This window comes from Eurosta solidaginis, chromosome 1 (assembly GCF_040869045.1).
Source record: "Eurosta solidaginis isolate ZX-2024a chromosome 1, ASM4086904v1, whole genome shotgun sequence".
Taxonomy (NCBI): Eukaryota; Metazoa; Arthropoda; class Insecta; order Diptera; family Tephritidae; genus Eurosta; species Eurosta solidaginis.
The window spans coordinates 377,974,583-377,988,068 of record NC_090319.1 but is presented as its reverse complement, the minus strand read 5'-3'; the positions used below and the strand labels follow the sequence as shown (position 1 = coordinate 377,988,068).

Below are 13,486 nucleotides of genomic sequence, written 5' to 3'. Positions count from 1 at the left end.
TGTTGAAGGTATTTACATACAATCCAAGGTTCTTTTTTATACAATTCGATTTTAAATTATTATTTTTTGAGTTTTTAATTATGCTCGGAAAATTTTGGTTATAACGTAAACGCTAAAAACTATAAACAAACAAGACATTTTTATTATAGTGACGGAGAGTGTATGTATGTACCGAATACCGAAATTGGAAAATCATTCGAAAATCAAATTAGTTTTAAGACATAATTGTATACTGCAGATTGTTAAAACATTTTGTTTTTCATGTTTTGAATGCTATTGTATTGTATTTTTTTAAAGCTTTTCTTGTAGAAAATACCCTCATTCATAAGTTGTTTATAGGAGTTTCTTACACTGAAAGAAATGGTGCTAGTAAAATCAACAAATCGGTTCTGTTGTTCTTGACTTAACGGAGATTCGGTAAAATTGATCGAATTATGGTTAATTCGACCGAGTTCTTTGTAAAACGAACAAAATAGTTTAGTTATTTCAACAGAAGAGAAATTTTCGCTCTTAATTTAACAAAATTCTGTAAAATTGACAGATTCCTAGTCAATCTAACTGATTTTTCTGCTTTTCAACGGCGATCAACTATCAATACATGAGCAAATTTCAAAGAGAATTTTACGCTCACTGTGCTCTCTACTTTGTACTTATGACGATTGTGCCACTTGTTAAAAAAAAAACACCAAAATACGAAAACCATCAAAACGAAAAAAACACAGAAAATGGAAAAACAACAAAACACTAGTTTTTCAGTTATCAATACAAAACAAAAAACCACTTTTTTGAATTTACTGTGCGAAAATTATGAGATACCGGGACACCTATCTATCGGGTACAATTTTGCAACTTCTCGTCCAAGCGAAATGCAAAATTGCGCCCTCTTGTTGCAAAAGCTTTGTTTGAACGAACAGGATTTTTCCAAAATTAGAAACATTTTGTTCAAGTTTTTACGAATTTTAACTCACGCGAACGAATTTAATAAGATAATAAAAAACATCCTTTTTTAATGTTGATGTTTTCGACAACATAAAATTTTGAGTTGTTTTGGAATCGTTTCAACTTAAAGTGTTACGAAAATTAAACTTGCCGAATTACATGTAAAGTTACTCCAGTGGTCAATTACCTTTTAGCTATTTGATTCATTACTTTTCTATAACTTACAAGTTCTCTTTTTAAAATGTTACGTCAAACATTATACTACAAGTTTCGTTCGAAACAATCAAGTGTGGCAACTACATGCGGGGAAGAAATTGAGAATGAGCTGAGCTGCAACTGAAAGAAGTGAGATTCAGTTTTGTGACTATTATTTTCATTTCTATTTGCAAAGCGAAGTTCAAAACTATAAATTAAATAAATTATAAAATATGAAATTTGGGGAAAGTGCGTTTAATAAAACAAAATATTAAAGTGTATAATGTTTAATGTGCGCCAGCATATTTGATGTAGCCCAATTGACGTTCGGTTTGTAAGTGCCACCGTGGTGTGATGGTAGCGTGCTCCGCCTGCCACACCGTATGCCCTGGGTTCGCACCCCGGGCAAAGCAACATCAAAATTTAAGAAATAAGGTTTTTCAATTAGACGAAAATTTTTCTAAGCGGGGTCGCCCCTAGGCAGTGTTTGTCAAGCGCTCCGAGTGTACTTCTGCCATGAAAAGCTCTCAGTGAAAACTCATCTGCCTTGCAGATGCCGTTCGGATTCGGCATAAAACATGTATATCCCGTCCGGACAATTTGTAGGGAAAATCAAGAGGAGCACGACGCAAATTGGAAGAGAAGCTCGGCCTTAGATCTCTTCTGAGCTTATCGCGCCTTACATTTATTTATGTATATGGCAACATAGGTACTTTCGTACAAAGCTGTCGCAACAACCTTTTTTGTTCATTTGACTACTAAAACGGTCAATTACGAATCAACGATTTGTGCGCAGTTGATTCAACCACTTGTTGCGATGTATAAAAATTAACAGAAATTTTGGTTGAATTGACCTGTATTTCGGTTGATTTTACCAGTCTTTTTCTTTTAGTGTAGTGTAGCAGTGAATTCTTAGTTGCAGGCAATATGTTGTTTGGGTTAGTTTTCCAGTAATTCTTGAGCAACTTCAGATATCTGGCAGCTGGCTGGCTGATATTTAAGTCAACTGCCTGCGGTTCTGCTATGCTTCCAAATCTTGGAAAATGGTACAAGTCACCTGCATTCCAAAAGCGAGCAAAAGCACCCACGTCTCTTCCAAGAACTTTATAGCAATCAGCCTTTTTCATTTCTTTAAAAAAAAAGGACATAAGGAGCAGGATTCTTTGACAGCGATTTTTTGCATATCAGCAAGCCTATGGTAAGGGCAGGTCCACGGAAATGGCTATTCATTCGATTGTGAAACAGATACAGGCATCCACTGAGACCAAAAAATGTACGCTGTGTAAATTTTTGGACGTGGCATGAGCCTTCAACAATGTCCCTGAAGCGGAAATTGAAAGAGCTACCTCAACACTGGGAGTCGAATCAACTTTGGTAGAATTCATCAGCAGATTGTTGAATGACCGAAATGTAGGGGTGGAAGGAAGAGGGGGAGGGTTGGCGGTAGCTGTCAAGTGGTGCTTTATGTTGATGAACTAGCAGTATATACTAGGAGTAACTTTTTGGATACACTGACGTACGTTTTACAGGATTACTTGGGTGTAGCGACTAGGTACACGATTCTTGAAATAAGACCAACTTCTCGGTTAATAAAATAAAAATAAAATAAATAAAATAGGCGGGACAGGACCTACATGTATTATGCCGTCGCCAAATGGCAACTGCATTTTTCACTTTTTATGTCAAAATAAGGACCGGAGTGTTTGCCAAATCACTGCCGAGGAGCGACTCCTCGTAGAAAAACTATTTCACAATTGAAAAAAACTTTTTAAACATTTTGGATATTCCTTTGCCCGAAACTTGACCCCAGCTCGTTGGGTGTGGTGAGCGGAGCACGCTACCACCTACCAAGTTGTTTTGGAAGATTTATGTGGAAGAAAGAGCTTGAAAGGCATCGCTTGGCCTCCACTGCTTCCATGGGGCAATTGGAAAAAAGTCTCTAAGGGCTGGGCGCTGATCTGGGGTCTTTGTTGAATAACTACTGTGCGCCGGCTTAGATTATAAAATAGTTAAGATTTTAGCAGCAATTATAAATATAAAGTGCGGAAGGGAGATTATGAAAAATAAAACATCTGCAGTCAAGTTGAAGCAACAACTTTATTGTACTCCTCCAGCTGGGGCGTGTTCTAGGCGCAGGTTAAGCTACAGTTGAGGTCGTAGCGTTAAGTCATGTGTAGGTTAAAAAATCATTCAGACAAATTAAAGGTGTTGAGCATTGTTATTTTTACAATTACTTTACAAATTAAACTATTGATTTTCTAGTTCGTTGAACTTCGTTAATATCCTTATAATCATGCATATTTGTACGTATGTGTGAATATCCTCATGTAAACTTGTCACAATAAAAATATTTGTCTCATATTAATATATGATGTGCGCAAAGCTCATATGTCAAATAAGAAATAGGAAATTTCACATACCTGAAAGTACACGTACTAGGGTACTGGATTATTTAGTTACAATGTACGTATGTTTCTTGCACGAAAAGTGTAATATATAAATGATATAAATGTATATAAATTATATACATACATACGGAAACAATAAGTGGAGTAATTCCACCTCGAAGCAATTACTCGAAGTTGGTCTCCATTGTCATATGTTCGTCAGCTGTACGTAACAAAGCCGACCTATAGCCTTGTTTATACTCACATACAATATTTGCCACGAAACTGAAGCGGGGAAATCAATAAAGAAAATTAGTAAATAATTAGTTATTAACAAAAGTATATTTCCATGTATTTTTTTGTTTACTCAGGAACGTAAATACTGGAAATGGGAAGCATATGGCACATTGGAAACATAGGTTATAATTTATGTGACATAACTCTGCTATGGAAAGTCGAGGCAAAATCGAAAGAGCGGAATTGCATGCAATCTTAAGGATTTCGCGGGTTATATTCGGTGTAAATCCACAACGGTTGTACCTTAACAAAAATAAATACCTTTTAAACAATTCCAAAGGAGGTATCTTTCTTTATGTAATAGTAAACAACATTTAGACAACGACGAATTCTCCTTGGCGTACTTGACCCTGCGAGTACTACCAAAATGTTGAAGTCAGTAGAACGAACAGCGCTGGTTGGTATCAGCGGCGCGCTTAGAACAACATCTACCTTGAAATTGAGCTTCAAGCTGAACATGCATCAGAGGATATAGCGGAAAATGCGTTGATCAGGCTTCGTGAGGTGGGCTATAAGCTTTCTCACCAGTGGCATTCCAGCATTCCTTCCAGTCTTGACTTGATCCCAGAGAAGACAGACTATTGCGTGCGATCAATAGTCTGTCTTGTCTCGAGAAAGGAGTGCTGTTGGCTTTCTCACCAGGGGCATTCCAACGTTCCAACCAACTTTGACTTAGTTCCGGACAAGGGAGACTATTGTGCGCCAACAACTTCCCCCTGGGCAAGCTTCACAACAGTCAATCCCTGGAGATAGCAGTGGAGAAAAGTTAGTCTGGGACAGTGCGCGGGTCAACTGATTCACGAACCTGTTTTGGGTTTCCTGCCAGAAGCTACACCTAAGTCACCGTAAAGTCTTTCAAGTGGAAGCTGCCACTTTCAATTATGAGAATTTAATCTCTACTCCTATAGCTTTTCTGCAAGTAAAGGCCCAAGTTCAACAGTGGACAGATGGATAGATATTACCTCTTGCAGATTTGTAAGATCTTTGTGACCGAAATGGTGATTGTGATTTGGATGGGTCACTGTCCAATGGGAGTTCATCCAATAGATCTTAACATTTTGAAAGTCTGCACTTGCTGCATCTGTGTCTATGACTGTCCAGTTTTCACCAGTAGTTGGCTAAAGTATTTTTGTGTGGGTTCACTAGGATCTCCGCAGGAATTATAAAGAGTCAAGATCGGTGTAATTCGAAATGACTATGCTTACGTCGCCGTTATCTAAAGTGGTTTCAAAATGCTTCTTCATATTGTCCAAGTGAGCTTGCGTTGCCGGGGTGGCTACCACTCAATCTAATCTAACCTATAACAAAGTACGGTACGTGTGCAATCACCAGGTTAAAAACCCTACGTTAGATATTTCCTGTTTTCTGTGAAGAATTTCATCTATTTGGGAACCAGCATTAACAGAAAAAACAATGTCAGCTTAGAAATCAAACGGAGAATAACTCTTTCCAACAAGTGGTACTTTGGACGGAGTAGGCAATTGTAAAATAAACTTCTCCCTCGACGAACAAAAAATTATACTCTAAACGCCATTATCATAGCTATCCTGATGTATGGCTTGGAATCATGAACGGTGTCGCGAGAAGATGAGGTGGTTCTTTGAGTGTTTGAGAGAAAAGTTCATCGGAAGATTTATGGTCCTATCCGTGGTGGCGACGGCCAGTATCGAACGAGGTATAATGATGAGGTGTATCAGCTTTACGCAGATATGACGATAGTGCAGCGAATAAGAACCGAAAATTCGCTGGCTAGGTCATATTATGCGAATGAAAGAAGACGCTCCGGCCATGCAAATACTTTGTACGGCAACGCGGCTTGGAATCAGAGAAATTAGAAGACCTCCATTGAGTTGGTAGAGGCAGGTGGAGGAAGACTTCACCTCCCTTGGTGCTATCAATTGCCGTCAGTTACTGCGAAATATTGATAGCTGGCGTGACTTGCTACAAAACGATCACAATCGCATAGACGGTTAAGCGTTAATTAATGATGAATGATGATGATTTTCTGTTTTCTAAGCCTTGGGAAATCCTGTTAATTTGGAGAATTTAAAAATGAGAAAAACACAATACTAAATGTTTCGACCTAAAATGAGGCTATGTTTTGACATAAAGCACTAGGTTAGGTTACATGTAACTGGCCGCTCCATGAGGACCTCACATAGGCTGAATGAGTCCGTAGTATTACCAGAAGTTTGATTTAACGACTAAACTGAAAAACCCTATCAAAAATCAGGGGCTAAGTTATAAAATAAGTCCGTCCTCTTGGCAAACACTAGAAGCTTCCTAGGATCCAAGCCACTTGCTACTTCTTAGCCTAGCAAGCGCAGGAGACGAGCACGGAACGTGCTCGATCGTTTCCTCCTCCAACCCGCACTAAATTGCCAAAAAATTAGGGCACAATATTCGGAACATCAACAGAACCAATTTTTCCTTAAAGCTCGCAGGCACCCTAATGCTTAAAGTATATTTAATACTTCCTTCCTTATTTGATTATGATGTGTATATCTATGTTTGCCTGTAATTATCATTATTACAGGTCACATTTGCATGTTAACGCTCCATTGGAAATAATGAAAGAATGAATGAACTGATTTGTTTACTCACATACATACATACATATATACATAAACAATTTCTCTATTCCATGATAAACATTAACTATCTATTGTAATATGTGTACACATATGTATGTATGTGCATAGGTACTCGCTTTCATACACACATCCAACCCCTTCCTGAGATCCCCACCCACTGGCAGGTGTTGAACACGTGCCTTTACCATTTTTACTTGACTATCTTCCACTGACTATTGTAGCCTTTTCTGTTCATAAATACGCCATGCCGACATTCAGTTCGATTAAATTCGCGCCGGCATTCACAGGACTCGGCATGTCGCCAAAACCCTCGGTGTATCTATTTGTCTATTCAATGGCAGACGGTGTCTAGCCAAATGTATTTAAGTATTTTAGTATGTTACGGTTTGTCAGCAAGCTTGTCTACGATTCCTAGACTCTCGAGTGCTACGTTTATACTCAATAAAAAAAAATAATAATTGAAAGTAAACAAAAGGATGGAGCAAATCCTACCTAAATGGCAAAATCAATAAATATATTATTTTATTGCCCTCTTTAAGTTGTTTTACTCACTTTGACTAGGTCAACTTACAATAGCAGAACAAAGTAAGGTCTAGAACAGCTGGCTGAAGCGAAAAATTTAAGAAAATTCAAATATTAAATAACAAAGCGCTGATTTTATTGTTGTTATTGGTACAATGTGACGAGCATACAATGAAAGCGGTTGAAAATCAACAACAACGTGGTTTGTTTGTGTATTTAAGTAGTGATTTAACCTTGTGATTTTTGATTTTGGTTTTAGTTTTTGGCTTGAAATTGGGCTAGTATGCCAAAAGTGCTTCACTTTCCTGCCAAAAATGCGTGACATTGGCAACTAAAAACAAATTTAGCAACAAAAAAAAAAAAAGAAGTGCTTTTACCAAGTCTCATAATAACAGTGTAATAGTTTGTAGTTAAGTTGAGCGCCCGTTTAGCAAATACGGCGCAAGTGTTTCTTGCTTTGTTGTTTGGCATAAATACTCGCATTTGAATTTTGTAATTAAGTATGTTTCCGGGTGCGTCAATATGGATGAAGGGTTCGAAAATCAGCGCATTTGGACGACAAACAATGGATTCGTGCACAATCAGGCGAGACCAGCAACAGGTAAAGAATTTCACATGTGTCCTAGCTCATCTACTTATGTATGTATAAAGAAGGATGTATGTTTGTATTCAGTTTATGGACTCTGAAAACACTCCGCTGTTTTCATTCAAATTTACGGGATAGCTTCACAGCAACCCGTAGTGTTCATGTCAAGTTTCTTGCCGGTAAGTAGACCGGGAACCAATTTATTAGAAGAAATTCTATAAAATGTTCGATTTGCTTGAAATTCGGTATATAGGTAGCCTTTGCCTAGATTAGTATTTACAATAATTTTTTTCAGGAAGTAGACCTGGGACCGATCTATTCGAAGAAAATCTATTCATGGTTTGATTTACCTGGCATTTTTTGTATAGGCAGCCCTTTGCTTAGGTTAGTATTGACGGTACTTTTTTCAGGAAATGGGCCAAGGACCGACTATGACTAGGACTGGAACTTGCGCTAGGACTGGGATTGGGACTGGGACTGGATTATCAAACCTACTCACAAATTTTCTTGAGAATCGGTCGAGCCGTTTGGAAGGAGCTCAATCACAAACACTGTGACACGAGAATTTTATATATAAGATGTATATACAAGAGTTTTTCAAAAAAGTAAATTTTCATTGTTGCCCATATTAAAACTAAATCGGGTTTAGTGGTACTTAAACATATACTGTAATATGTGCGTAATCTATGGCACTCATCGGAATACGAATGCGGGAATAAGATATGTGAACATGTTGAGAATAATTGAAAGGAAACATCTACCTTGATTATTTAGCCCTTGAGTTGAACATGTAATAGATTCCAAAGGCCAGCCTTCCAAAATATGTTTAGTGCGTTTATTAATCATGATAAAGGAAAACTCTTATATTCTATTTTTTTTTTACTTTAACTTAATGTATGTAAATAAAACAATTAAGGAAAGCTAAGTTCGGGTGCAACCGAACATTACATACTCAGCTGAAAGCTTCGGAGACAAAATAAAGGAAAATCACCATTTAGCAAAATGAACCTAGGGTAACCCTGGAATGTGTTTGTATGACGTGTGTATCAAATTGAAGGTATTAAAGAGTATTTTGGAAGGGAGTGGGCCATACTTCTATAGGTGGACGCCTTTTCGAGATATCGCCATAAAGGTTGAACAGGGGTGACTCTAGAATGTGTTTGTACGATATGGGTATCAAATTAAAGGTATTAATGAGGGTTTTAATAGGGAGTGGCCCTGAGTTTTATATGTGAAGGCGTTTTCGAGATATCGACTAAAATGTGGACCAGGGTGACCCAGAACATCATTTGTCGGGGACCGCTAATTTATTTATATATATAATACCACGTACAATATTCCTGCAAAGATTTGAAGGGATTTTGATTTCGCCCTGCAGAACTTTTTCATTTTCTTCTACTTAATATGATAGGTGTCACACCCATTTTACAAAGTTTTTTCCAAAGTTATATTTTGCGTCAAAAAACTAATCCAATTACCATGTTTCATCCCTTTTTTCGTATTTGGTATAGAATTATGGCATTTTTTTTTTAATTTTTCGAAATTTTCGATATCGAAAAAGTGGGCGTGGTCATAGTCGGATTTCGCCCATTTTTAATACAAAGATAAAGTGAGCTCAGATAAGTACGTGAACTAAGTTTAGTAAAGATATATCAATATTTGCTCAAGTTATCGTGTTAGCGGCCGAGCGGAAGGACGGACGGTTGACTCTGTGTAAAAACTGGGCGTGGCTTCGACCGATTTCTCCCATTTTCACAGAAAACAGTTATCGTCATAGAATCTAATCAAATTTCACAAAGATTGGTATATTTTTGTTCGACTTATGGCGTTAAAAGTATTCTAGACGAATTAAATGAAAAATGGCGGTGCCACGCCCATTTTGAAATTTTATTTTATTTTTGTATTTTGCCTCACCATATCATTACTGGAGTTGAATGTTGACATAATTCACTTACATATTGTAAAGATATTAAATTTTTTGTTAAAATTTGACTTGAAAAATTTTTTTTAAAAAGTGGGCGTGTTCGTCTAACGATTTTGCTAATTTTTCTTAAGCGTACATATAGTAATAGGGGTAACGTTGCTGCCAAATTTCATCACGATATCTTCAATGACTGCCAAATTACAGCTTACAAAGCTTTTAAATTACCTTCTTTTACCTAAGGCATGAGTTGCAAGTTTTCGATGAGTTAATGGACTTACTGGGTAGAAGCCCGGGGATCCAAAACTGTTATATGATGTGCTATGCGAGATTATTGCCTTAACTGCTGCTTGACTGTCAATAAGAAAGTTGACGCGGCTGCAGTTCAAGCAATTTTCTTCCAGTGAGGTAGGTTCTTATTAGTGTGTCAGTCCAGCACACAATTACTCCAAAGTATAGGATAGACTTAACAATCACTGTAACTCCGCCATGAGAATTAGAGAGAGTGTAGAGCCCCACTTACACCGCAGCATTATTTTCCATGCGTTAGGGCCTTTTTCACTTTCTCCTCTACGTTGAGCTTCCCTGACAACTTAATGTCTAGAAGCGAGAAATAAATTTTTATATTATAACATAATATATCTATTATACTCCAATCTTTCAATCCTTCTTATTTTTCTTATATAAGAATATAACGCCCTATCCAATAGGTTCGAAATTGCCATTCAAGCAAATTTCCGGTTTATATAATGGGGAATCTGCTTTCCTCCTACAGTTTCGCAGCGCAAAAGGGGCAGATCAATTGCTTCAAAAGTAGCTGTCAAAGTTTCTTTGTCTTTCCTACTAGTGTTGCTAGCGAGAGACTTTGAGTATTTTCTTGCGGCTCTGAACTTTATTCATTATCAAACGTACCATTATTTTTTGATGTGGACAGTCGGTACGATAATGCCATCGACGGGATATCCCATAAATGTGTTGATTTTTGCTTTTTCTACGACGTTAATAAGATCGCCGAGGACTTATTCGGGGATCGTGTCAAGTTACGCGAGGCAAAAAAAAGACTGATAGTTGCTTATTTTAAAGCTCAGATCAGTTACGGAGAATGAAGACCTGTTGCCAGCGGGTTAGGGGACTAGAATATACCCGCGGTAGGTATGCCTATCATAAGAATCGACTAAAATACCAAAGAGATTGTAACGTAGCGTTACAATAAACCACTTGTACTTATGCTTGTATAGCATAGTCAACAACCACTAATAGCAAACCAATGAAAAAGCACAATAATGGTGCGTTGACTTCTCAACCAGTTTCTATAGCATAGCCAAAAACCACTTGTATAGCATAGTCAACAACCACTGATAGCAAACGAATGAAAAAGCACAATAATGGTGCGTTGACTTCTCAACCAGTTTGCGGCACCACCCATATAAACATTGAATTTGCATTTTTGCAATTCAGTCCTCGCAGGTGAGCCAGCGGGAGTGGTTGTCTTTTTAAAGACAAAATTGCCACTCCGGCTAGCTAGCCGAGTGGAAGGGGGCGCTGTCATGGCGCGGGTCACCCTCCACCAGAGTTTGACGACGCGAGTGGTGTCTTCGGACTATCCTTCCCTCCGTCGCCCACCCTGGTGTTGAGCGGCCCGCTGCCTTAATGACCAAATAACCCCCCTCCCCCGCGGCTCGGACTGAGCGGAAGGGGCGCTGTCATGGCGCGAGTCACCCTTCACCTGGGCTGGACGACGCGAGTGGTGTCTTCGGACTATCCTTCCCTCCGTCGCCCACCCTGGTGTTGAGCGGCCCGCTGCCTTAATGACCAAATAACCCCCTCCCCCCTCAGCTCTGATTTTAGTAGGCTGGCCGGAGCGGAGGAACCACTCCCTCTAGTTAGCTGGGGAGAAGAGGGCGCGGCCGTGGCGCGAGTCACCCCCTGCTGCACCAGGATGACGCGAGTGGTGTCTTCGGACTACCCTTCCCTCCGCCGTCCTGGTCTGGTAAGGAATGACTCGCCGCCCGAACGACCGCACAACCCCCTCTCCGCAGCTCTGGTTTCGGCCGTGAGCCGATGCGTGCGCACAAGGGGCTACCGCTGTGCCGTTAAGGTGCACTTCCCCTCCGCCACGGGTCGACCCACGGCGCCTCGGCTGGTACAACCCCACCCCCCTTACGCACCTTCTACTAGTGTGCAAGTAGGGAGGCGGGGGTGTCCAGCGGTGAAACCAGCACTAACCCCAGTCCTCGCAGTTTCTCCCGCAGGTGACTGACCCCGCCGATTACCGAGCCTGCCGAAGACGTTCGATCAGCCCGATCCTGCCGAAGCCGACCGACCAATACAAGTCCGCTGGTACGTCCATCCTACCCCGCCCGGAACACGCTACCGCTGTCCAGGTAAACCCCGTCGCCAGCCCATCTCCCCTCTCACCACTGCCCTGGTACGCGCTCCGTAGCCCACCGCCGCATCGTCGCCCCTCTGGTGCCGCCGCTGCTACGACGACCGTTGGCCGTTCGCCATCCTACCGCCGTTAAGCCGCCGCATCCGTCGCGCCGCTGCTACGACATCCGTTGGCCGTCCGACATCCTACCGCCGTTAGGCCGCTGCATCTGTCACGCCGCTGCTACGACGTCCGTTGGCCGTCCGACATCCTACCGCCGTTAGGCCGCTGCATCCGTCACGCCGCTGCTACGACGACCGTTGGCCGTTCGCCACCCTACCGCCGTTAAGCCGCTGCATCCGTCACGCCGCTGCTACGACGTCCGTTGGCCGTCCGCCATCCTACCGCCGTTAAGCCGCTGCATCCGTCCCGCCACTGCGACGACGACCGTTGGCCGCTTGCCATGCTACCGCAGTTAAGCCGTTGCTTCTATCCCGCCGCTGCTTCCGTACCGCCGTACCAGTCCGTCCGTTACCCGACCGTTCAGCCGCCCTACCGAGCCTCCGTTAGTCGACGCTCCGCCCCCCTCGCCATCTTGCGACGGAAAGCTGCTGTCCGCCTAATATCTCCAGCCGTGTGTGCGTGTGTTCGTAACACCTAAATATTGTGTATTTATTCAGTAGGGGTTTGTGGGACCTTTACTCGACTCTGGATTGACTGAGCGTTACCCCAGCCTTAGACAAAACCCACCTCATAAATGGCGCCCGAGCAGGGACCCTCCTCCGCAGATGACCGTGGAAAAACAACTGCAACCACCACCAACCCTGCCGGGGCGGGTTCAACGAACACATCGCTAGAAACAACACACACACAGACTCCGGAAGGCACGCTGCTGAACCCCGACTCGCTCAATTGGATCTACCTACTTAGGAAGGAGAAGCTGATCGAGGAGTGTAAGGAACACCGAATCGACGTGGAAGGCCAAACCGTAGCCGAGCTGCGTCGCGCACTGAGTACTTACGTGCGAGCGAACCGCGCCAGGAAATCCAGTGAAGACCTGTTGAAAGAGCTGGAACGAGAAGTGAACGAGGAAGAGGGGAAGTTCGCTACGCTACCCCAGCCAACAACAAAGCCGATCCCTACAATCCAGATCAACAGCCCACAGCCGCACGGAGGAAAGGGAGAGAACGCACTACCGAAACGAGACGAAATGAGCGACGGTGAACTTATGAATACCGTTCGCCGCTGGGACTTGCACTTTTCGGGGGAGGAGTCACTGCACGAATTTCTTGAGAGGATAGAGGAGCTTGCCGAATGCTACCGCATCCCCGTCGAGCGACTCCTCCCAACACTGCCGGAGCTTCTACGTGGGAAGGCACTGCAATGGTACCGCATCCGTAAGCAACACATACACCGCTGGAGCGATCTGCGGAGGGAGGTGCAAAATTTTTTTCTACCTAAGCGACACATACGACATTTGGAAGAGGCCATCCGACAACGCAAACAGCAAGGCCGAGAGAAGGCCAAGGACTACATCCTCGCACTGGAAACGCTGATCCGCCAACACCCGACGATGTGCGAAGAGAATCACCTCGAACGGACCTATGATGGTCTACGCGTGTAATACCGCCTTTTCGTCAAACGCAGCGAGTTTAGGACGATCGAGGAGCTCCTGGA

The 13,486-nt window shown here is 41.9% G+C and overlaps 1 protein-coding gene across 1 annotated transcript in view; it reads left to right on the top strand.

The window, feature by feature from the left end:
• Nucleotides 1–7,456: 7,456 nt before the first annotated feature.
• Nucleotides 7,457–13,486, top strand: part of Nep5 (Neprilysin 5) — a 31,966-nt gene continuing 25,936 nt past the window's right edge. Inside the window, exon 1 of the mRNA XM_067768776.1 lies at nucleotides 7,457–7,535. Coding sequence (XP_067624877.1) covers nucleotides 7,457–7,535 — 79 coding nt within the window. The remainder of the gene's footprint in view (nucleotides 7,536–13,486) is intronic.